Genomic DNA, 26,189 nt, shown 5'->3' on the forward strand with positions numbered 1-26,189 from the left:
GTGAAGCTTTTAAGAAACACTGAAATAAAATTTTCTTCAGTGTCTGAAGCTTCACTTTCTGACACAGGACAGCACTCACAGAAACTTGGAGAGCAGTTCCATTCCAGGGCTTCCTGGGAAAGAGGACCTACCTAAAAGACAAGCAGTACCTGTGGATACACCTGGTGCACACTGATACCTGTGCTGCCCAAGAGAAGGGAGGATGAATGAGAAATCAAGCCTGAACTGCATTTGCACCTATTTTAAGTGGCTGTTTCATTGAGATAAGGGACAAAATATATTAGCCAGGTCACATCCAGTGCCACCCCACCTCTCTAAACTGTGGCTAAAACTGTCATACTACAGGATTATCACAGCCCAGAGTCCTTCCAGGTATCATTTCTATACCACCTCAAAATATGTATAATTTTATGTGTTTAAATGAACTGGAGGTACAACTGCCACTGATTACACACTGAGAGAGGGGTTTACCTCACAGGGACATACCTAAAGCATGACTGATTGAGCAGAGCTGCACTTCTGCTTTCAAACACCATTTTATTGCCATAAGTGGAGCACTGACACATTTGCTCAGGCAGTGTAAGACAACAGGAATCCCTATGTGAACCAAAACAAATAAGCTCTGCAGCACTGCTTTCAATAACTTGTAATTAAGAAGGTGGCAACATAAGGGTGGCTGTCCACACAATCTCATTGTAATTATGCATAGTTTATGGCTAAACTAATAGGATGAACAATTTCAATTAATTACAAACTCTGCCAAGGTACCCGCCTATTCCCAAGTCTATTAATTAGAATCAATTTAATCCCCACTGGGATAAAGGTCAAACAACATGGATTTGACCCTTTTCTCCTGGCGTCAGTGTTATCAGCCCCTGGATCTGGCAGTGCCTGGGTCTGACTCGTTCCACTCCTCAGCATGTTGACATGATGCTTTGAAGAACAGAGCCTGGGCCCAGCTGAAAAGATCTCTCTAATAATTTCTGCTCTATATTCCTGATAAGCACAGGTTTAAAAATGCCAGAGCTGGTTCTCTCTCAGTGGTCAGCTCTGAGCCTGCTGTTCTCTGTCCTGAAGAGTTTTCCTGCAGAACACCTTAAAGCAGCAATCATGTTAGATTGGTGTCTTCAATTTGGGCCAGGAATCAAAGTGAGAAATGAACACAAAACACTAACTAACATTTGTTAATGGATTTTAAAACAAACTCGCAAAAGCAATAATCATTAGCTGACATTTCCAAACTGTCCAGAAGGAGAGAGACAATTTCTAGATCTTTGTCCAGTTTTATTGGAAGGAAATTAGGAGAACTGTTATCTTTTTTCTTCTCCCCATAGTTTCTGTAGAATTAATTAACTGGCTACTTCTGTAGAATTCATCACCATCATCTATTCATCCTAGTTCTTTTCTTGGAAAAATTGCCATACTACTTCCATCCCTCTCAGGTTACTGTCAGGCTGAGTTCCTGGTCTTGGCTGTGGCACTATGATGTAAAATCATAGTGTAAAAAGTTAGTTCTTGATGTGCCAACTTTGTGTATGTTCTCTGTGAATGTCGCAGATCTCTTTGAGGAATGTAAATCAGAGTCTAGTTTTTAAGTTCTCCCTTCATGTTTTTACAGTATCATCTTATCAAGAGAGGTTAAAAAGCAGGGTTAGAAAAATCCACAAAACCTTTGATTCCTTTAAAATGTTTTGGTCAGAATTCTTAGAACTGTTTGCAGAGCTTATGGTCACTCTTAAAGCAAATTGCTGTTCTGGGCTAATTAGACATTAAGTCAACAGCATGTTGGATTCATTTTATAATGAATAAAATGTAAAAACTACCTACAGTGCTTCAGATGGAAACAGTTCTACAAATCTGAGACAACTTTTTCCTACCCTGTGCCGGAACCGTGCCATAAATGCAACAGAAATACACAGCAGCACTGTTACGAGTCACTGCAGGTGATGAAACGACGCAAATAAAATCGGGATGAATCACCTCAGATAATAACGTGAAACATCATAGACCCAAAGCTTCCTGTCAGCCCTCACGTTCAGAAAAGCAGCCTTTTTCCTTTCTTTGCTACAGATAAGACTGAGAATCACAGAATCAGAGAGCAGTTGAGGCTCTGGACCTCTGGGTGTCCCCTGGTCCAACCCCCCCGCTCAAGGCTGAATGCTCCATCTCCTGCTTGGACCAGGTCAGCTCTCATTCTGAATTGCACTGCCTCCTCCTCCAGCTTTCCAGAGCTGTAAATAACAGTCTCTATTCACTTCCAAGGCCACTGAGCCTCTGTAGTCACTTCCAAGGCCACCAGCCCCACGTTACCCATCATCTTTCATTTCACATCAGCTCTTCCATTGCAGCCTTTACCTCCCAGCATTAATTTTTAAAACAACCTATCTGTTTTCTACCACACCATCTGCATCTCTGTAAAAGTTCCCCAAAGCTCTTTACTGTTGCTTTTCAAACAACATCTTAAAACTTCCACTGCTGGAATGCCTTCCCAAAACCTTTCAAATGGCTCAAGGAGTGGTGCTGCAATCCCTGCTTTACAGGCACCATCAGTACCAAGTTCTGTGCTGGTGCTCAGTGTGGCCTTTTGCTTTTTATCTCCACTGTCACATTTATTTATTTTATCCCTGCCAGCCCTGAGGCTGCATCATCTTCTGCTGTTGTCCTTGCAGAGCACTTTTAGCATCTTCAAGCTAAACAGTTTCTGGTGCGTGAGTGGGTTTCTGAGGCACTGCAACAACATTAATATATAACCTCATCTTTAAAACTTCAAGATTTTTTTACAGCATTGGCACAGTCCTTGTGTTTTGTGGGAAGCCTCATTTAACTGCCTTGATGCCAGACCTTCAGCATTTTTAGAAGTGCTGGCTTTTGCTGTGCCAACACAGCACGGTCTCACTGGGACAATATTTTCTCATGACATCACTGGATCTCGATGGGAGATGACAAGCCTGTAACTCTGCAAGCTCCACTTCTTGTTAACATTATTTATTCTCCTTACAACATCCCCAGTAACAAAAGACAGGTATATGTTCCAGATTATAAACTAAACCAGCCCCAGCCCCAATGCTGCTTCACAGACACCAAAGATCTGAGAGCTGATAAATCCTGGCTGTGTTTGCCAGCCAGAGACACTTACTCAGCATGTTATTCCAACTGCTGGCCTTGGCACCAGCACACAGCACAGGCTTAGTGCCATCTCAGCCTGGGACTCCAAACAAGGGTTCTTCTGCCCATCCTTAAATTCAATCAACAAGGAAGGGAGCTGCCAAGAGGAAGCCATTAAATAAAGCTGCCGTCAGGATATAATCTTTGGAGAAATAAAGCCTTTCTGGAGACCAGAAACCCACCCAATCAAAGCTGTGCTCTCAGAGCTTACCAAAAGTTTCAAATTAATATATTATTCCGCATGACATGGAAAAACATTCCCTCCCCAATTCTTCTCACGTACTTCTGGTTGCTGATAAGTTGTGACATGCTCTAATAGTTCCCCGTAAGATTAAGTGCTTAAATTTAAGTAAGATTAAAGAAACCATCATTTAACATATGCCTGAAACTGCTGTGTTCCTATGGTGGTTCCTTTCCAACCACACACACACAACAGGAGAGATTAATCACCTGGTGTTTGCACTGTGGGTAAATATTCTCATTATACTAAAATATCCACACCATAAAAAATGTGAACTTGCCTTTTAGATTACATTATCTTTTCCACTTTCAGACATGTCAGATTGCCTCTTCCAAATGGTTAGTTATGTGCATTTCTAAATGACTACAGAGAAATCCATTAGACACATAAGGCTGTATGTCATCCTGGGACCTCCACAGGGCAGGAAGAACATTCAGGATGGGGACAGATGCTCACTTGACAACAGTTGTCTGAGCACTGAAATCTAAAAATAAATAAATATATATATAAAATATATAAATTCTTTAAGGTACTTTGTGCAGCACACTGGCAGCATCAGAACTGTGTCCATTTCTTTTACAAACCCTGTTTTATGATTTCATTATGTTAGGTCACAATGCCCGCTAAAAACAAGCACGTGGTGATTAATCAGATTCTGGGGGAAATCAGGTCCTTTCAGCTCTGAAGTTGTGTAGTTTTTAATGAGCTCTTTTCTTTCTATCAGGACTAATCTCCTCTGGGGTGGCCAGAGCAGGTCTGGTCGTGTTCTGAACTCAGAATGAATGAACGTGTCAGAAATCAGTTCCTACTTGCAGAACACAAACGTCTTCCCGAGGACCAGCCCGGCCACGGTGGATTTGAGACCTGACAGGAGCAGAAGGGCTTGCTGAGGTTCCTGCAGGTATCTCCTGCTTTCTCATCCCTTCCCCACTCCTCCAGCACCTGGTCAGAAATGACAGACCTTTGTACATGCCAAAAGACACGTTTCAGGTTTGGAAAACTGCAGCCCATCCGGGTGGGCTCCGTGGCACAATCACATTCCTGCGTGCCAGGAATTTCACGTCAGGTTTTTCTACTCTCCAATACAGATTAGTAAGAGTCCTCTACAGGTGCAATCAGAGGTGAATATTTGAGAACGGCCAATATTTTAAAAGACATTTTAGAATAAGAATTTTTAGTGAATCCATGTGAAATACTCACAGCTTTTGTGCTACACCTCAATAAAGGTCCCAGCTCTGAAACAGCAGCAGTGTTGGTATTTTGCCCTCACTTCAGGAGACCAGTATTAATTTAATTTCCAGCTCTAGTCACAGTGCAGTTAATCTTTTATCATATAGCAGTGGTATGTGTTAGAAAGAAGTTTTTAGAGGGTATATATTAATCCCTACAAACCAGGACAATCATATACAGACAATTCACTTAAGAATTGGACCTGACGATCCTCGTGGGTCCCTTCCAACTCAGATTATTCTGTGAAATCTGTGAAATAGTATATCAACATGATTCATAATGACCAAAGTGAAAAATTCATAGACCTACAAATGCAGTTTGCGTGGGAGGAGCGTGCCATTGTAAAACTCATCTCAAAACTTGCCAGATTTTCCATTACTGGGAATACAAGGCTAAATTCTAAGACCTGATACCATTTTTTACGTAACCTCTCTGCAGTACTCTCAGCTAAAACACAATTAATAGCCTTAAATCTCACACAGCTAAACCCCTCCAATTACACAAGGCTCTCAGGCACCAGCAATTCCCTCTGAGGTTTTCAGTTCTGTTGGAGTTAGTGGAGCACTGAGGGAAACTCCAGGTTTCAGGAGCAGTGTGGGCTTGTACAGCTTTCATCCCTTCCCTGGTGCTCCTTCCTCCACTGATATCTTACCACCCCAATTATCACTGAACTGAAAGAGGACAGCACAGCCAAATGACAAGGGATCTTCCAAAATGCAGACATGAAGGTCTGACTTTGACAAATGTTGTGAAAATAACGATGGAAAGAACAGTTGAGATTTCAGGGTTGTTGGTTATTTTTGTAGCCTAAACAAATTCGGGAGGAATATAAGGAAAATAAAACCAAGACAACAACAACAACAATCTCTGATCAGTTTTCAAAGCAGAAGCTTTCAAGTAGTGCCTAACAAAAGAGCAAGGCGTACAACTGACATACAAAAAACACATCAATCAAAACTTCAGCACTGGAGACCATCAAAACCAGGGCTGACAACTCCCTGGCAAAGGCACTATAATGAAAATGCTGTATGAAAAGCAAATGGCTGTGAGGAAACCAGGAGCAGTTTCCCACTGTACCCACCAGTGAATGAACCCATTCAGCCCCCACACCCCCTGACTGCTCACATCTGCAGAGGGCTGCTCTCCAACACAAGAAATACTGTTCAAAGGGGCCAGTCTTCCCAAAATTAACTGGATTATACAGTACAGTCTTTGCAAAACACCATTAGGCTTTGGAAGTGGATTTTTATTTCATAGGCATTAAATCATAAACTCATAAAAATCTCTCCTTCTCCTGTTTCATTAACAGACATTCTCTGCCATTTTGGCTCACAGAGGATCGACAGCTCCGAGCCTTGACAGAGCTACCAGTGTGTGAGACTGAGGCAGAGGTGATGCTCAGCTCCCAAAGACTTTCAAGGTACAGTCAAAATTCTCAAGACTTAAAGCCAACAACAGTGAGGATTATGAATTTTGCAAGCAACCAAGAAGGAACTGAAAGCCAAAAAAGTTCATTTCTCCAGCAATTCAGCCACAGCAAAGTAGCTCCTCAGCCGGCACTTACGAATCTGGACACATCTCTGGGAAGTTGAATTACAACACTTGAGCACTTCCGGAGAAAAGACAGGGCTGTTCATCTCTCATAATAACACTAACATGTCCTGCATCATCTGTAACCACTCCAGCTCTGCATGCAGCTCATTTACATGCTCTTGGCTTTTTCCAGAAGTGCTCCAGGAAGCACTTCAATACACAAGGCCTCCCATGACCAAGTAGTCCTTGACAGCTACTTGAAATTACAAATGGGGTATGGATCATCTGACCTCTCAGGGTACACCTGAGCAAGGACGATCTAATGATTAAAGTCTCTCATTGCCTAAAATTCTGAAATTGCAAATACAGCTGGCACAGCTTTGTGCCCTTCTTGGTCATTTCATCAGAGAGGCCAACGAACAACTACTGGAAAGGAAACATCATCTGAGAAGGGAATGTCTCCTAGACATTTATCTGTCCAAGTCACATCCGAGGTACAATGGCAGAGCAACGGACATAAAAAAATAGGAGTAGAGAATGGGAATCTGGATGGATTTAAATGATCACGCCCAAGAGAATTCCATTCTCTTAACTGAGAATTTCAGTCTCCGTGCTCGTGGGTCAAGCAGAAGCCACTGTATTTCTATTTGCATAAACCCTTCTGGGATTTATTTCTTGCCATCTTCATAGCTCTAAATGCAAGATCAAATTTTACAGTAAAAGAGTTGCAGATGTGACCATTCGTAACCTTGGTGAGCCGCGACATTTGTCACCTCACGTGAAAACGGTTGGGACACGTCTCACTTGTGAGTAACAAAACCAGCCTCTGCAACAGTGTCAGATGAAATCCCATCCAGTCTAGTTACCAGAGGAAGTTTCATATGCTCACAGTCCCAACTAACCTATCTTTGTGGAGATTCTAATCTCAAAAATATGGTTATATATCGCCGCCTACCTCCAAAACCCCGCCACTATGTCTGTGTGCGCAGGCGCCGGGGGGGACCCGCTCAGGACACGCTGCACACCCACTGCTGGAACCTGGACCTGCCTGTTCCTGCTGCCATCCACCTCCTTGAGACGCTGGGCCAGGCCCTGGAATTTCATGCCTTTGGTGGATGTCTTTTTCTGAACTCGGAATATTGTAGCTACGCTGTCCGGTGATCAGAGTCTGTTATAAATTGTTAATTGCGATCAATAATTCAAGCTCTACATGTAATTGTTAAACAGTTAAAGGGGTAAAAAGACAAGAGAAAAACAAAATAGTCAATTTTCACAAGCCTTAGCAAAAGATGACTTGGTAGCCACTTCAAGTCTTTTTCATGTCTTTTTGATTGTCTGAGGCAAAGTGTAAAGTCGAAGAGTGGTGCTAAGCAGAGCTTTTGCTCAGTCCATGGAGGCTGCATCAAACCCACAAAGTCAGGGTCGGGCACAGAAGGTGGGAAAGAAATGAAATCTCAGAGCAGTGGGAGTGGAAACTACCACATGTAGGTAAAATTGCCATTAGAAGTGTTAAGGAGAATAAGTCGAGTTTGGTGTTTCTACCAAAGGCTGACAGGCAGTGCCACTGCCGGGGGGATCAGAACTTGCTGAGTGCCATACTTGGCTCACTGCATGTAACTGAAAGGAGAATCTCATTCAAATTGAGTCAGTACAAAAACTTAAAACATCCTGATGACAGACATGAAAGTATCTCAAAAGGCAAAACCCCCCAGAGTTCTAACCAGCAAACAGAGCGTTTCACAACATTATGTGAGACAAGTACAAAGGTTCCTAACCATTATTCTCATTTACTCTTTCCTTCTAAGATGCGTAGAGATTCTATAGATAAGACATAAGATGAACTATAGTCTGTGCCTGTTTACAGTGATTTCATCCCAGCTCTCTCTCTCGAACAGCTCCATCTCTTTTTGGCCCCTGCCCCCTTGTTCCTCAGGGCCAACAGCCATTGTTCAGCTCCCAGCTCGACTGCAGCAAAGCAGCTCTTGAAAGAGCTGTAGAAATGGTGGCACTTTAATGCCAGAGCTCAGCATAGCAACCAGCCGCCCTAAATAAATAAATAATGAAGCGTGGTATTCCAACAGATAATATAAATACACTTTCAGCAAATTGCTTGGGTCCAAAGGTCACTCAACTTGTTTGCTCTGACTCCCAGAATGTGTAAATCTCAACATGATGTTTAAACACAAACATAGACAAACATCAAAGTTCAATGCTGACATATTTTACACCTCGGAGTTGAATGCCAGAATAGCTCTGTACCACACAGGGAAAACTGTAATGCATGTGTAAGGAAGTGACAAAACATTATCCCAAACTAAATGCAAATTTTTTTCTTTAAATATCCTCTCATTCTGTATTTTTCCTCTTCTGTATCCTCTATTTACTCTCATTCATCCTCTCACACAGAGAACTATTTGTGCAGCTGTCTAATTTCACCATTCCTCCCCTTTATTACCCATCAAGGGGGAGATGAAACTTTCCATCCCAAGCCTCATTTCAGGGATGTGTGTTTCTGTATCCCTGACTGAGTCACACACATGGACATACCTGTACTTGGGAAAACACCACATTTCAAGGTAAACCACCAGTTCCTGAGCTAGAGAATGGACACAGCAGCTACACTGGCTCTGCTGGGCTGCTGTGCAGACACACCAGTCTCAGCCTCTCTCCTAAAGGAAACGTGCAAACAACCTCACAGTTCACACTCGATCTGTGCTTTCCTTCCTTGCTGGGTTCTCATTCATCTTCCCCTTGGGCAGCTCCGGGCTGCCCACAACCAAAATACAAGGGGGCTTCAGGAAGCCCAAGCAATTAATTTCGTGCATGGATACCCATCGGGGTGAAAGGGAACTGCTGTCCCCACTCTCCCAGAGCCATGTGCCCCCTCCTCTGGGGTGACACGCGTGGGAGTGGCAGTCGCTGTGCCCCGGGAGGGCTCAGGGTGGGCTCAGCCTCTCTGTCCATGATCCCAGCACTGCCAGGAAACCAGCACCACGCACGGGAGGCACTGGACTCTCCTCTCCCTGCCACGGGAAACCTGGGCTGGGGCACAAACCTTTGTCAGCAGAGGGGAATTCACGAGGGGGCCCTTTCTCACCGTCACGTTTTCTTGGATGAGACGGGGAAAGGCAGGATGCAGGGAAGGAGGAACGGGCAACTTCTGAAATGTACCCAACGCAATGGCTCAGCACGCCGGGGTTCTGCAGAATGGGAGCCCCTTCTCCATCAGCTTTTCCAGGCGATCCCATCAATCCCACCTGGAGGGGAGGGAAAGGGGGGGGGGACTCCCCGGCAGAGCAGCAGGTGGGCGCTCCCCCCTCCCCTCCATGGCGATGCTCTCACCTTCCTGGCTCCTCTCCTGGCGAACTCCCGGGCCAGGTGGCGACCGATGCCGCGGCCCCCGCCGGTGACCAGCACGTTCTCCTGGGACAGGTCCCGGAGCTTGGGCGGCAGCACCAGGCACACGGCAGCTTTCACCACCAGATACACCATCTGCACCGGGAAGAGCAGCAGGGCGCCCAGCCACTTCCACATCATCCTCTTCTCCCAGGCAAAATTCTCTTCCAAACCTCCACAAAACCAAGTTGACACCGAAAGAAAAGCAGCACCCTTCGTGCACCCCCAGATGGGTGACAAGTCTTCAACCCCCCCTTCCAAAACTTGGGGGCAAGAGGTTCTCGGGCTGCAAAAATCCTTCTCTCCCCCTAAAAAAAAAAAAAAATGGGGGTAGGAGTAAAGTAGTGCAGAAGACCAAGTCACTCCCCTGTTTCTTGGTCGGTGTCCTCTGGGATTGTCACATGCAGGTAAAACGGTTTCCTTGCTTTTTTTTTTTTTTTTTTTAATTAAAAGAGAAAAAAAAAAGTAAAATTAGAAGTAACCACACATCCCTCCGCTGCAAAGAGCCACATAAAAATCCAGTATCCAAATGGAAGGTTTTTATATTTGGAAAAATAAAATAAAGCAGCCTATGTCTCCAAATTTCAGCCTGCAGTGCCTTCCAGGCAGCTCATTTCTATTCTTAGACTCAGGAAATTGCTTAAATAAGACAGAATTGCCAGGACCTTCTTTTTAAGAAAGGCTCTATTCAGGGTGAGGTTGTTGTTTTTGTTTTTATATCTATAAATATCTATAGACGTTCTGTCCTGAGCCGGTTGCAAAGGTTGAGCTGGTCTCCGCCTCTCTCTGCCCCCTCTCCCGGTTTTTTCACTTGGAGCGTCTGATCACAGAGCAGGAATTACGCCGTGCACTAGTTCAGCTCTGGCTCTTACTCATTTCTCCCTATTGCTCTCTCTGCCGATCACGGCCGCGGCGCTGGGGAGGTTTTATACCCCATTAAGCCTGATTGACAGTTAAAGTGTCGGGGAGATTTCACTACTGTTCCTGGGAGTGGCCGCTGCTCTGCCCTCCCCCGCGCCGGCTGCGCCCAACGCGGCGGCGAGCGGGGCTCGCCCGGGGCCGGACCGGCTGCGGGCACGGGGGGCGAGCTGCGGGCACGGGGGGGCTCAGGCCACGCTGGGCCAGCTGGGGGCACGCTGGGCTCAAGCCATGCTGGGCTCGTTGAGTGCCCCGCTGGGCTCATGCCATGCTGGGCTCGTTGAATGCCCCGCTGGGCTCGTGCCGCGCTGGGCGAGCTGCGGGCTCGCTGGGCCAGCTGGGCTCGTGCCACGCTGCGCTTGTGCCACGCCGGGCCATCTGCAGGCCACACCGGGCTTGTGTCACGTTGGGCTCGCTGCGTGCCATGATGGGCTCGTGGCACACTGGGCTCGCTACGTGCCACGTTGGGCTTGTTACCTGCTACGCTGTGATCATAGCACTGGCCTCGCTACATGCCACGTGGGCTCATGCCATGCTGGGCTCGTGCAGTGCTGGGCTTGCTGAATGCACTCAGGGCTCATGCTGCGTTTGCCTTGCCGCACGCCATGCTGGGCTCGTGGCACACTGGGCTTGCTCTGTGCCACGTTGGGCTTGTTACCTGCTACACTGGGATCAAAGCACACTGGCCTCGCTACATGCCACGTGGGCTCATGCCATGCTGGGCTGGCGGCACGTCCTCTTGGGCTCACTGCACACCATGTTGGGCTCACTCCGTGCCATGCTGGGCTCATGCCGTGCTGGGCTCCCTGTGTGCCCTCTTGGGCTCCCTCCATGCTGCCTTGGGCTCTCTCTGTGCCACTCTGGGCTTTGGAACCAAAGTGCTCTGTCACCAGGCTGGGCAGCCCCTGCCTCCTCCCTCACCCAGAAAGAAGGTGCTGTGGTCTGACCCGAACCAAGGGGAAAGCAGGTCCAGGAACAGGCAGGGTTAAGGCTCAGTTCACAGGAACCATCTCTGCACCATGGAGCTCTGGCAGGGAGCTACTTGCCTAAGATAAGGTGGCATGGAGGGAAAGGCTACTTTCAGCCCTAGATTGGCAGCCTGAACCCAGCCTAGGCTGATAGTCACCATCTAAGTACCCCGGATCAGTGTTTTTATGGCCAATGTGACAGCTCATGGATTTTCCGTGCTGGAAGATGTTTGCATTGCTGAGAGCTGGTGATTTCGTAGTGGGCAGTGAAAAAGGCAGGCTCCAAATGACACAGGGAGACTCACTTCTCACAATAAAGGGTGGTTTCTTCTCTCTCCCTTTCCAAGACTTTTTTTGTCCAGTGATGAGGGCACAGTTGCAACACCAGAAGGTCTCCATAGCACTTTAAACTATAACAGGAGAAAGGGCAAAGTGTGTTGCAGCTGGGCCCCCCAGCCTGGCTGTTTGCACTGTCGAGCATTAGGCAGGTAAGTTAAGTTTTCAGCTGTACAGATTAAGCTTTTCTGAGGAGGCTCCAACTGCACATTGCACCTGAGAGCTGCTCATGCCCAGTCAGGAGCTGTGGCAGCAATCAGAAATAAAATAACCAAAAATGCAAAGCTTTGGGGATATCAAAAGTTCTCAGGGATGTCAAACCTCACAGTTTTCTTCAGAGCTGAGCTGGAAGGAACTTCGTGTTTATATCTGCATATATCATTAGGAATGTGCCAAAATGAATCCAGTCCCACACGTTCACTCAGGTCTGGATCCAGATGCGCTATCCTGGGAAGCCATCTACTGGTACACATTGGAATTGAGAAAAAAAATGACAAATGTAAAGACTTTCTCCAACCTTTATGTCTGTAGTTCTAAAAAACTACCTCAATTAGGAGTGTGAGTCTAAGCATCTATACAAGTTATATTACACAACCAATAGAGGTGAGTTTGGAAGCTGGATCTCTTTGAAAATAAACTCAGTTTTATGCTTTGGAATTAAACAGGTATTTTTGGGAACAGGCATTGTTCGAAGTGGCTGAATGGGAACAAAGTGTTCAGGGGTTGGTTGTTTGCAGAAAGAAGAGCAGCCGAGTTTCTGGTACCCCCCCATGTCCAACAGCTTTATCACACAAAGGTTTTTTAACACAAAATATGAATAATGTCTAAATCCTTGAATTGCAGCTCCATTAAGTTACACAAACATTTTAAGGAAAAAAAAAGGAAATAAAATTGAGAGAGAGACTTGCAGAGTTCTTACCTTTACCTGCCAGGTTACCTCATGTGAAATAAGCCATCTGACTGTCACTGCATCACGATAAAGTGTCGGGAGAGAGGCTTTTGGAGAAAGAAGATGAATCCTTCTGACTGGAAACTCCAAGTCTGTCCATACTGTCAGAGTCAGTGAGTATTCCCTAACTGAGCTGCCTCTGAAATAACCAGAGCTCAGAGGATTTCCATGGCCCTTGGCAGCATTTAGCACCTCGGTGCGTTTTTACAGTAATACCTTTAGAAATGGAGCTTAGGGAGGCACCTGGCATTACAATTTTCCTCTCAGTCCAAAAACTCTGAAGGGGAGAGAGAAATTACCCAGAGAGCCCAGTGTCTGGTTTAAACAGGAATGACTCAGTGTCTGGACTGGGAACAAATATAACAACTTTCTGGTGCGGAAATAAGGAGCAGTGTTGAAAATGAAAGGATATGAACTCCATCAAAGTACATTTGATTTTTTTGATTCCTGAGTTCAGTCTCTTTATGCATAAAGAGACCACAGACACATTTAAAGTAGAAAACTCAGCAATATTACACAGTTAACCTGTTTGGATTTAAAAGAAAATTCATTATTAATGTAAAACATTTGCAGTTCCTTTGAAGCGAGTGGGAGCAGAATAATCTTGTGAATATTGATTTAATGTATCTGTTTCCGGCTTGAATAATAATAATCTAAATATGTGTTGGAAGTGGGTTTTTTATTATTCATTATGACTTTGACCTATGTACAAAGTTGCTACCAAATTTGGAGTGGGAGTAAAGAGATACTTGTCTGTTTAAATTTCTGGGTTTGTACTTGTACAGCTTTTGGAGTGTAGTTAGTGTAGATTTACTCATACTCTCAGTGAGAGTCATAGAATCTGACTTTTTCTGACTTGCCCTGTTTTGAAGGAAAAAACAGCGATGAAAAAGCAACATTTACCTCCAAAACAAGTTGATACAGTCTCTATACACACCTTCATGTTGCACCTCTGTTTACTGGCAGAGCTCTGGCTCTGTTCACAGAGCCTTTGCAGCCAAGTTCCTGCCAGCCTCGGAAGGCTGTTCGTGCAAATGAAGTCGCTAAACTGCGAGAACTTTTGAAAGGAAAAGGAGCTGGAAATTAAAACCATGCTCGAGGCATGTCTGAAAGCCATTTGGGCTAACAGTTCTGTGTTTTCAAGTTAAAAAAACCCACCCAAATATATACAGTACATTGGTGAAGAATGTGAAAACCTGGGAGCGCAGAGGAGTGGTTACACAATGGAAAGTCTGTGTGACTGTGGTGTCAAGTAATACCAGTTTTTTACATCAGTGCAGGGTTCTTGATCATGGACAATCTATCATGATCACAGAATAAACCTAAACCCCCTTTTAAAAAGGAAAACCTTTTGCCAAGCTGATCTGTTTTGTGTTAGATGAAGTCCTGCTGTCAGATTTGGATAAATCAAGAGCTAAATTTTTGTGCTTCTTGATTTCATTCCTCCCTTGAGTTCACATTTTCCATTTGAAACGTGTCCCAGTGGTTCTGTGATTTCACACTGTCCTTCTCTATGCTCTTAAATATTAAGAGTCTGATACTGTTGCCTTGTAAGTGGAGTTTTGCCACAGACTAAGCTCAAAGGCCCCAGGTTTCTGGTTAACTTCCAGCCCTGACAGCAAAGCCTCTGTGTTCAGTCTTGTGTGAAAAGCTACATTTGGATGTTTTACTGCTTTCCCAGAGTCTCACACCGAGCAGTGTCATGACCAAAGATGACTGAGTAATTCTAAATTCTGGATGACATCCTTTTTTTAGATTCAGGATGTGTAAATATAATTACCTCTATAAGCAGAAGTGTTCAGGGTGCACGTAGGTGCTGTCTGGAATTCAAAGGGCTGCAGCATCATTAATCTGGTACTTGTTTCACTTGCTGGTTGCTTTAGTACGTGTTAGAGTTTGTCATTTGTACTAAGTGCCCTTCTTTTTCCTCACCTATCTCTAATTAGAAGCCAAATCTGTCTCAATCTGTTAGGCTGCTTCTTTGTATTGGAAGAGAGAACAGTGAAAAGATGCCACATGTGAACAGGAATGGAATGACTGCATTTGTTAAACTGATGGACTCACCTTCTCTTCCCTGCATTTACCTCACTTTTATACCAGTCAATATTTACCCATCCCCTCTGACTAATTCCTCAGTCCTGGCAAAACTTCTAAGACACACAAGGAGCTGGGGAGGCACAAGAATTATGTCCTTAAGGCCCTCAAAATTAGAGAAAAATCCTGAAATCCTCCTAAACCAATGTGACATGGATTTTGACAAAAACTGAACAGCAGGCTAATGCCTGTAACAAGTTTGCACTGGAAACTTTTAAATGAGCTTAGGAAAGAAATCTCAGGATAAAATGTTCCCTGAATTCTTTCTAACAATGTCTTTTTAAAACAATTCCTTACATGCAGCTGTAATTTCTTTTCACTAGTACATACCAAGGTGAAATAATTCAGGGCCTCTGACTGTCCTAAGGCTCTTCAAACTTGACAGTTCTACAAAGGAAGCCAAAAAGAGGAGCAATGTTAGGAAGAGAATGCTGCTGGCAAAGGCTGGGAAGCTGGGATGGATCAGGTATATGAATAGATGTGGGGAAATAAGATTGCATTAAATTCAATAAACCCCAACCTAGATATTCCTTCTAAGAATATATAAGTAGCCTTAAATTTTGCTTTAATTTATGTTTGTTTTTTTTTGTTTTGGTTTGGAGTTTTTTAAGATCATTCCAGTTGATGTACCCTCAAAGGTTGGGATGGAATAGGAAGTTGGGAGGGGCTCAGTGAAGTGTCCTGCACCTCTCAGTGATGGAAGAGATCAGTTGTTCCCCAGCTTGGTTGAATGATTTGTTTCAGTATTTCAAAGATGACTGTTGTGATTACAAGGTCCAGGCCTGCTGAGTTAAGCTGAGAGTTCCATGTTATAACTTACATGGATTTCTTGGTCTTCCTACCTTAACAGCTTCTCACTCTCTTTTAATTTTAAACCCCATAATTCCACCAGCTGTAGTTGCTGACCTCCACTGAAGTTGAGGATCACACCTCTTCTCTTAAGAATCCAGTCTTGTCACTCTTATCATCTGGTACTTTACGTCTTATGACTCATCTTGTTTACTCATTCCACACAGCTAAATGTTATTTTACCCCACTGACTAGTTCGCCTTGACGTTTCTTGCTCTTTCCTGTAATGCATATTTTGCATAAATGGGATTTTTCTAAGCAGATATATTTTTTCTGCTCTTTTAAAGTGTATAAGAAAAGCTAGAAAGGACTCACCTTTTTTTAGTCAAGATCCCTGGTTAGCCAAATGAAGAATAAAGTGGAGTATTTCTCTTCTATGACCACGATTACAAGCTTTTATAAGGGTTTTAAAACACAGTGTCTGGGAGATTAGTGGGGATAAAGGAATATTTCAGAGTGTTCAGGGGATAAATGTAGATTGTATTGCTTATGTCAAGCTGAGCTGATTCTTGTTAGCTTTTTAATGTTACCCAAACAAGTCTGGTGCAGTCACATGGTGGACAGAAATCCGTGGAGTTGCACCTGGTCACTCATTCCTTCACTGTCATCACCTCCTTTGGTCCAAGCATTCGGGTACAGTGTGGTCTAATCACCCCTGAATCACAACAGTGGACAACGTAGAGTTGTCTTGGAAAAAAATACCAAAATATGGAGTTGTTAAGCCATCAAAATCCTGTCTGCAGACAGAATCAGCACACAGGGTTAGGGCCAAAGTTCTCCAAGCCAAGGGGAAGTTTTCCTCTGCTGTCACTGGACCATTGGTGAGCCCAGAGACCCTTCCTGCACCCTGAGGGAGGGAGCTGCCAAATAACTGACAGCTCTGGATGGATCTCCAAAAGCAAAATTCCTTGGACTTTTACAGCTTCTAAGCGGCTGAGTCCTAGATGGAGTTCAGAATGTCTGTTCTAACTGTTGTGGCCTCAGCAGGAGAGCAGGGGAGAGAGATCAGCACTAAGCAAAAAGCCTTCAAACCATCCTTCAGACCTATTCCAAGAGCAGAACCACTACAATTCCTGAGCATGGAGACTGGAGTCCAGCTCAGCCACTCTTCCCTGGGCTCTGGAGTAGGGCCGTTATCATTACACTCACTTGCAAAAAATCACAGGGAGCTATTCATAAAGCAGAACGCAACTAGACCAGATAAAAAATAAAGTCCATTTGCAATTTCAGAATATACAAAGTAATGGCACTTCCTGGAAGTGATTCTGCTCCATATGAACTGTGACCATGCCAAGTGCAGTTGTCATGGCCGGATGTTTGTGAGCACCTGGAGCCTTCTCTGGAGGAGGAGGAGGGTGGAGGGAACTTGAAGTGCAAATTACTTCTCTGTGGAATCAGTCTGGAGGATATAAATACGGACAGAGTCAGATCAGTGTCTAAAAAATTATTCCCACCAAAGAACAATGGAATCCTATTATACTCTGGTTTTAATAGCAGGAATTCTGGTTGTTTTTGTGTTACTGGTTTTAATTGTAACAGATTATAATTCCTTCAAGGCAGAGATTCCTCCTGATGTTGACCAGCCATCAAAGCTCCGCTTTTATCACTGTATGTACGCTCTGGTGGAAGTTCTGGTGAGTTGACCATGCTCTGTGATACTGGGATTTTCAGGAAAGGAAAAGCTGGAGAATGAAGATGTGCATGTAAATATTGCAACTGCCTGTAATGGGAGCCACACAGTAACACAGGTTTAAAGATAAAAGCCAAAGGTTGACTTGGTGTTCTATTACTGATGTAAAAGCAGCCAGTACGAGGTGAGTTCTTTTAAATATTGAGATATCCATTCTTATGTCACAATTGTTATTTGATTGCCTTCTATAATGAAATTATTCGTCCTGTGGGTGACAGGAGGGCTGTGGATATAATTTACATGAATAATAGTAACCAAAGTTTCTGTATCTCAGTGGAGTCTGATATAAGTAAGGCAGCTTCCTAAATTTTGAATTAGCTGCTGTAATTTTCTTACCCATCATTCTGTTCTTAATCTGCAGTGACTGAATTACTGAGTTTTAGTTAGATACCATAGAATCAGGTGGGTTGGAAGACACCTCCAGAAGTCATCTAATGGAACTCCTGGTTCAGCTATGTCTGTTATCACTTTATATTTAAGTACCTGTAAGCCAGACTCACTGTGCTATGGGCTTCTGCCCAAAAAGCTTTCAAAAAAGGCAACAGGAGCACACAGGAGCAGCCTAAGCCCTGTCACATCCTGCAGGTAACATGGCAAAAGAAAGCCTGCAGGAAAATCCCAGAGTGGCTCCGTTGCTGTTTGTATGAAGCTCCTCTCAAGTGAATGTTCTCTGATCCCCCAGTTATACAGAAAGAACACAATAATTAGGGGCCACGTCCTGAGGGGTGATTTGGGGCATTATCTTCTATTAAAGATTTAAGTGGGATGCTTGAACCTACACAGCAGCATTCACCAAATCCAGGATTGTCCCTGGTTCTCCAGTGGTCCAGGCCCCATGTACCTTCCTGTTTTGTCCACCCTGAGAGAAGAGGCTGCTGACCTTGGGTACCTCACACTGGGTGAAAATATTCTTTCAGTTGACACTCTTAACCCACTTTTACAGCTCCCAGGTGTCTGTTATGCGATAGTACAGATCCTCTCTTCACTGATAATATCTTCCCTAAATTTCTGCTTCCTTTTTTGGATGGTTTTCAAGATGCATTTCCCCATTTGCTCTGCATTGAATCCACTCAATAGATTAATTTTCTTTTGAAAACCCTTAGACATCTGCTGGTACTTTGGGTGAATTTCTGGTTTATGTTTATGCTCCCAGGAGCAGCCCTTGCAGTGAGGACTTCACAGGTTTCTTATTAAGTGCATAATGCCTTGTGCAGGTAACTTCCCCTGCTCATCCTGATGAATGCTGCTCTTGCTGTGCCATCCTCCTGTGCCAGTACTGTGTGTGTCCTGTATGTTGCAGTAAAAATCTCTTTTTTCTGCAATACAGGACAGGCTTTTCCTCTTTTGTCCCACCTTACTTGCAATATGTCTCAGAAAAGCTGCATCACCAGGTAAATATTTACCTCTGACACCAGAGGTGTCACACAGATGATGCTCCTGCTGCATCTGGGCACATCCTCTGTCATAAAGAAATCAATGACAATCTCGAATGGAAGAGAGGAGAGGAAGCCTCCTAGTTCCCATCCTGGCTTTTGCTTTACACTCCTGTGTTCAGACCAACTGTCCATGTTGCACTGTGATAGGAAGCTTTGCTGAGAATTACTTTGGCTGGCAAAGCACAAACACTTCACAGTGGCTGACAGAAAGACTGTCTCATGCAGCCCCAAAGTCCATGAAGCTCAAATTGAGTGGGTTTTGCTTGTTGGTATGTGATTTCATAATTATTTTACAGTAAAAATCTGGTCCCCATATGATCTTCCACATAAAAAGCCAGCTTGTGCCAGAATTTAGGTGTTCCAGTAAATAGTTTTTCAAAGACCCTGTTTCACAAGAAAAGCTGTGCTGACATGCCCTTTGTCATACACATATGCACATTTTAGAACCTGGTTTATGTAATGTGTTTCTCCTACTAACACTGATCACATCTGTCTGGGAATAGTCAAACCTTTTGGCTTTTCAGTGTATTGATATTGGTTCTGAAGTATTTCATGATTATTGATCAAGAAGTTTTTCAACAGAGTACACACCTAATTCCTGTTCTCCTTCATGACAGTGTTTTCCCTGAATTTGGAGATGTCTCTGTAACATCAGGAACTCCTAAGACAAGGAAAGAGGATCCTCAGCTAGGATGCTCTGATACCAAGTGTATCACATATATTACTGTCATCTGAAAGCTCTGGATAAACTCAGGGGTGTTAGAAAATGCAGATAGGATTAAACAGCAATTCTGCCAATTTCAAACCATTCCAAACCCATAACTCTGACAGAAGTTATGACTTGAGTCATGAGAGTTTAGAAGATTGCTGTTTGGGGAAGGTTATACTCACTCTGTGGTTTCTGCCACAATTGCCTTGGCTCTTATATTAATCTTCCCCTTTGCCATGATACCTAAAACTGTGCCTATAGTTACCCATTTGTCTCAGGGAACTGGGACTTAAACCACCCCAAGCACTGCTGGCATTTGTGGCACAGTGTTATGAAAGAACTCCAGATCATCTCTGGGTTCCCATCTTTGTTTCTAACTGATTTTCTTTCTCATGGTTGTTTCTTTTATTACTCCTCACCCAACTTGTTTGCTGCAGCCTGGTCTAGTTTTTTAGGAAGAAACAATCTGTGATACACAAGGTTGGAAAGAACAATTTACAACAGCAGAGCTGGCCTGTAGTTTGTGAGGCATTGATACAGAGATTTCTGTAGCTCAGAAGAGAACAATACAATTTGCAAATGGCTTGTGATGATTGTCACCATTCCAGAAGGTCCACAAGGGCATGTAAGTCCCCATGTAATGGGAAGGAAAATGTTGTCCCTAGCAGGAAATACATCCATTAAAACATGTGTTCAAAGTAAAGGAGGATTCTGGAGTGATCTTTAGACTACCTGACTTATCCTGGCCTTGGATAAGGAAATGTTTTGACAGATTTAGCAAACCTTCCCTGTTTTCAAAATGTTTGTTTTCCTGTCTTCAGAATATGATTTTTCCCTGATTAGATGTAAAGAACTAACTGCAGAGTCATCTCATATGAGATGTTGAAAAAGGCAGAGGTTTCACTGATGGGGAAGGAGATAAGATTCAGAACCATTTTCATCAGTTCTTCATTTAGTCCAGCAGCCCCTCACTAATGATTGGAGACACAGTGATTTTCTTAAAGCTTGTTCTCACTGACCCCGTGCCATTGAGACAACCCAACACCAGTAATTTCCCAAACTTGCACACAGACTGGCAGGAGCCTTTTTCTCCCACTATACTAAATCCTGTCATGGGAGGGATGGTTTCACCCCACCTAATCTTAAATCCTTTAACTGAGGTATCCAAAGTACACAGCCTCCCTTCATAATCCATGGAGATGAACAGACACCTCCAAAACATGATTCAGCACACCTGAAATTGGAACTGTCCTCAAGAAATGCCTCTTTCTCTTCACTGATCAGAAAAGGAGCCCCAGGCCTCCCAGCTTCCATACCTCAGCAAATGCCTGTTGTTACTTGTGATAAATCCAGATCATAGGAGTTAGAAGGCATTTATATAATACAGTTAATGGAACAAGTATTAGAACATTCTTCCAGAAACCACGAAGATGTGCATTTTTATTTCCTTAACCGAAATCCCAAAGCCACTTGAGTTATTTATGGGAATCCTATAAAGGAGCAAATAACCAACACAATTATCCCAAATATAGGATAGAAAAAGGTAAGTTGTGGCCTTTCTAGAGTGGGAAGACTTGTATTCCCTGTATTAATTTCTCACTTTTCCTGCTATATCTGTCTAGGCAAAGAACTTGAACCGTCTGGGTATCGTTGAGGAGCACACACTGCTCAGGCTGATCACAGATGGGCTGCCAGTGTTGGGGGATTCCCAGCTCTGCATCAGAGATCTGCATTTTGATGGGGTGCCCGTGAGGATTTACCTCCCAAGAGAAGCATCTGCAGGCAAACGGAGAGGGGTCATCCTCTTCCATGGAGGATGCGGGATTTTCGGAAGCATCAGTAAGGAACTGAAAGAGAAAATATGGTTATTTGGGATTGTTAACTGCATATTTTTAAAAACTCTCCCGAACCTAAGAAGTGACCAAAGCTTAATTTGAGAGAGTGAGAGATAGAAAGCACTTAATGTTTATTCTGCCTTTTTAAACTCTCTAATCTGCACTTACTTGGAATTTAAATTATTTTTATAGGATATAGCACTTTTTATCATAGAACCATAGGATCAAAAAATGGTTGGGGTTGGAAAGTATCTTAAAAATCATCTTGTTCCACCCCCTGCCATGGGCAGGGACACCTTCCACTAGCCCAGGTTGCTCCAAGCCTCCTCCAACCTGGCCTTGAACACTTCCAGGGATGGGGCAGCCACAGCTTCTCTGGGCAACCTGTGCCAGGGCCTCCCCACCTTCATTGTAAAAAATGTCTTTCCTTACATCCAAACTGATTTCTGCCCTCTCTGTTTAAAATCATTGCTCATTCTCTAATAGTAATGATGATAAATCCTTATTTTCCTCATAGATCAACACTCTCCCTAAATATATGAACCTCACAGCATGTGCTGATGACCAAAGGTCTGGATTATTTTATCCTAGCAAAAATTTGGGTATTCCCTAAATAGGCAAGGGGCCCACAGTACCTCATGGCAATAAGTCATAAAAAAATAGGGGATGATGCTGACAGAAGTTTTCTAAGATATTAATTACATCAACAACATTTCTTCTTCAGGAAGCCATGAAAGAGTCTGCCGGTACATAGCCAAAAAATCTGATTCAGTGGTTGTGTCTGTTGGGTAAGTGAGCTCCTCCCAGTGCTAATCCCAGAACTGGAGAATTCTGCTGCTTTCCCCCTGCTTCCCACACAGCCCTGAACTTACAATTCTTTGAATATAAGAACAGAAACTAAGTGTTGTCCACCCCACACTGCTGATATGTGGGAGCAAGCACATGCCATGGGATGGCAATGGGAAATACCTGATCCAGGGAAAGAGTTACAGAAGGAATTTTTTTGCCAGCTCTCTTCAGAGGAACAAAGAGATTTTTTTTGTTTTACATTGCTATCACCACAAAAATCATCGCCTTTGTTTGATAATAAGGAATTATAAGGCCAATGCCAGGTTTTAATATTTAAGGGGGATGTTTAAAATCACCTGGGGGTGATTTTAAGGAGTAAATAATGAGTCTAAGATCTTTTAAAACCAGCATGGACCACTGCTGCCTTTTAAAGGTGTTTTGCTTGTGGGAAATAGCTGGTGGTAGGAAGAAACTTCAGTTTCCAACAAATTCTTCCGTGAAAAGATCCATTACTAAGGGATTTTATTAAGCTGGGAGGAATTGGTTTTGAGAAGGAAAGGGAGGGGAAGCTGTTCTGGTTTGCTTCAGCATGTGAAACTTTTAAACGAGGTAAGCAATACTGGTTTGGGGGAGTTTTTGCAACTGCATGGGATGTATTTAAGACGAGACTCTTAACAGTGTGTAACAGCAGCTGTATTTTCTGCCTCTCAGGTATCATTTATCACCTGAGTACAAGTATCCAGCCCAGTCTCTGGAATGTCTCGCAGTTACTGTGCACTTCTTGCAGACTGCACACGCCCACGGGGTGGATCCCGCTCGGGTTATTGTTTGTGGGGACAGTGTAGGAGGCACATACGCTGCCAGTGTTTGCCAGGAACTGGTGCCCAGGACAGATCTGCCAAAGATCCGTGCCCAGGTGCTCATCTCTCCCTTTCTCCAAGCCCTGAACTTCAATCTGCCCTCTCACCACAAAAACGCTTTCGCTGCCTTCCTGTCCCGGGAGCGCACGGTCCGCTACATCCTCAAGTACCTGGGTAAGGATTGCTCCCTGGAGGAACCCATTCTGGCAGGTTCTCATGTTCCTGAGAGTATGGATTTGAAATACAGGAAATGGATAAACCCCGATCTTATCCCGGAGGAGTTTAAACTGGGCTATAAAGCACCGCCCCCCGCTTCATTCTTACCCCGAGTCCACGAGGAGGTCCCAGAGCTGTTTAAGTGCAGGGTTTCCCCTCTGCTGGCAGAGGATGCTGTTGTTTGTCACCTCCCTGACACCTGTATTGTCACCTGCGAGCACGATGTGCTCAGGGACGAGGGGCTGTTGTTCAAGAAACGCTTGGAGGACAACAATGTAAGAGTCACCTGGCACCACGTGGAAAAAGGCTTCCACTGCACAATAGGATTTTTTGGATATGGCATTTTCTCTTTTCCATCATCCAGTACAGTGGTGAACCACGCTGTAGACTTTATAAAAGGCTATTAAAATATTTTCTTTCATACTGCTGTGCAAAGAGAGTGTGATTCAATTAACTATTTACTAGTTATTTTTACGTTAGAATCTAGGCAAGAAATTCTGACATTAGCATGGTCTGCTCAGTTCTGATTTTTACTGCTATAACTTAGCAACATCATGTATTTTTATTTTAATTCTTTATTTTGTAAGCTTGCTTTGCTGTTCTCTTCTTGCATTGTAAGTATTTGTGTTCTCTTCATGTATCAAAGAATAAAAACCATATAAAAAAAACATTCTAAAGCAAGTAGTGTGTGAGTAATCAGCAGTGTGCACACCCATGCCCTCAGAGAGCAAAATCCCCCAAAGTCAGCATGGCAGCACAGGGAAGTGCCCCCCCAACACCTCTGGAGAGTGAAAGTACCTTCACTACTTCAACTGGCTTACCTGGATTTTGGGGAGATAATATGTAAACAGCGTGGAAGCTGCCAAAATAATTCCAAAAAGAGGAAGGAAAAGAAAAATCTGAGCTCAGTTGTTATATTGTTATTAGGACAGATCCAGCTTTGGTAACCACAGATAATTGCCATTGCATGGCAGCCCTGCTGGGCACGCAGTGCCTTGGCATTGTAAAATATTTGACATTGTGCAACCACCCTGCACCTGTAATATCCATGCATGCACAGCTGTGGAGAGAGGTTGGTAATGTCTGTTCTCTCCCAGGCAAACTGTGAGTAGGAAGAAGATGGTGGGTTAAATTAAATATGGTGACAGGTGGGCTGGTGCAGATTTCTGCAGCAACAAGTCGCTGCTTGTGAATGCTCCTTCTCCAGTCCCTCTCAGCAAAATGAAATTATATTTCTTCATGTTCTGTTGGCACAACAGAGAGTTTATCTGGTTCATTTTTCCTATTGCAGGTAGTAGCAATTTGCTCTTCAAAGAAATTCTTCCAGGAGTAAATAATGTGATAAGAGTTCCAAATGTTCCATTGTTGGAGGATTTCAGGATTTGCCTTGGTTATGCAAGGGCATGATGTGAAGCTGGGGATTCATTTTGGTTTCTGCTCTCAAGATGTGGCTCAGCAGCTCACAGGTTGGGAGCTGAAGCCAGTCCAGCAGTTGGTGTGTGCTCAAAAGCCATGTGAAAGCTGGAGAATATTGGAGCAGTTAATCCCTGTCCGTCCCACCATGGCTGTGCTGTTACCTGGGCTGGAGCAGGCTGGCCTAGAGGTAGTTTGGGTGAGACCACATGAACTGCAGTCCAGCCTGTGGGAGTTGTTAGGCTTATCTTTATTCACTCCTGTCTCTCTGTTTGCACCTTCCATAGCAGGCCTGGTTTTTTTATGACTCTTGGCAGGTACAGAGAAGGTTGGAAGTGCTAGAAATAAGGATGTCTGTACAATTCCACCTTGGATTTTAAAAGTTATGAGATGGTTACAGATCTCATACTATTTTATACTCAATCCTTCAGTACAGTATTATATTCCTTGTCAGTTCAGCAATATTGTTTTCTTTCCTTTATGCAGTTTCTGGGCTTACACCTCATTTATGGGCCAATGTTAAAACTCTGCACTGATCTATTCCTGAGATTCTTCCACAGTCCTTTATCTGTCAGTCATTAATTTACCACAAATAATACCAAATTTACCTTTATAATATGGCAGCAGCATTATTAGCTCTCTTGAACACACACATTTTAATCAAGGGTTATAACCATGGAGTGCAGATGGGTAAGCAGAGAACAGCAAGTGCTGAAATAATGTATTCCTTGTTTAGTCACGACTCCCTTATTTTCTAAACTTTAGAAAGACACAAGATGTAATTGTCTCCATGGAACTTCCTGTCCTCTAATTTATTTTAATTAATTACAGATCTGCTCTGTGTCATGCTTTGCTAAGATAAGATGTTTGGAGACAGTTTTATAATTTCCAGAACATGGAACTTTCAAGTACCTAAAACACAGTGAATGACAATCAACGTGACAATCAATGACACCTACGGAATTATGCACACCAGTGTCCTTCCAAAAGGAATGAATACAGGGAAATACACTCAGACACAAGTGTGCACAGGAGTTATGGCACAAAAGCCGTTAACAGCCCTTGTCAGAGCAATCAAGCTCCCAGCTCAGACCAGGCTGGCTCAGGTCTCAGGTTCAGGCTTCCAGCACCAGATGGCTCTCACGCTCTGCAGAACTCAACAGGAGCTTCTTGGCTTACACAGCACCTTCTCTGAAAGGTTTCCCAGTATCCCGGTACAGGCACCCATTCACAGGGAGTTCCTGGTGCCACCTAATCAGCACCAAGATCCAGAGGGAGAATCCCTGGGACTGCCTGGAGATGAGGTGAGGGAATGTTTCATATCTGTTACACCCGGCTCAGTCTCTGTGTCCCCCTTGCATGTGCAGCCACAGAACAGAAAAAAATCTTAAGGATTGACAAGATTTTGGGCCCTGACATTTAATTCCTCACTGGAAATTAGTGAGAAAGGTAGTTCCTGGGGTAGGAGAAAACAGGACTTTGGCGTGGTCTATCCTCTGGTCAGTCTCACAGGAGCAAGAGAGAAGGTTAAGAAATTCTCAGAAGCTGGAGAGGGCATACAT

The 26,189-nt window shown here is 43.9% G+C and overlaps 2 protein-coding genes across 2 annotated transcripts in view; one reads left to right on the forward strand and one right to left on the reverse strand.

Annotated features, from left to right (window-relative positions):
• DHRS3 (dehydrogenase/reductase 3) overlaps window positions 1-26,189 on the reverse strand; it is an 84,539-nt gene that overhangs the window by 18,971 nt on the left and 39,379 nt on the right. Inside the window, exons 2-4 of the mRNA XM_027658124.1 lie at window positions 21,275-21,361; window positions 15,161-15,217; window positions 9,512-9,873 (exon numbers count right to left, since the gene is read on the reverse strand). Coding sequence (XP_027513925.1) covers window positions 9,512-9,873; window positions 15,161-15,217; window positions 21,275-21,290 — 435 coding nt within the window. The 5' untranslated portion in view covers window positions 21,291-21,361. The remainder of the gene's footprint in view (window positions 1-9,511; window positions 9,874-15,160; window positions 15,218-21,274; window positions 21,362-26,189) is intronic.
• Window positions 17,143-23,621, forward strand: LOC113954142 (arylacetamide deacetylase-like 4). The gene is made up of 4 exons (XM_027658123.1): window positions 17,143-17,313; window positions 21,137-21,353; window positions 22,074-22,137; window positions 22,850-23,621. The coding sequence occupies exons 1-4, from the start codon at window positions 17,143-17,145 to the stop codon at window positions 23,619-23,621; spliced, it is 1,224 nt and encodes a 407-aa protein (XP_027513924.1).

The sequence above is a fragment of the Corapipo altera genome, unplaced genomic scaffold (genome assembly GCF_003945725.1).
Source record: "Corapipo altera isolate COAL_440 unplaced genomic scaffold, ASM394572v1 301, whole genome shotgun sequence".
NCBI classification, from domain to species: domain Eukaryota; kingdom Metazoa; phylum Chordata; class Aves; order Passeriformes; family Pipridae; genus Corapipo; species Corapipo altera.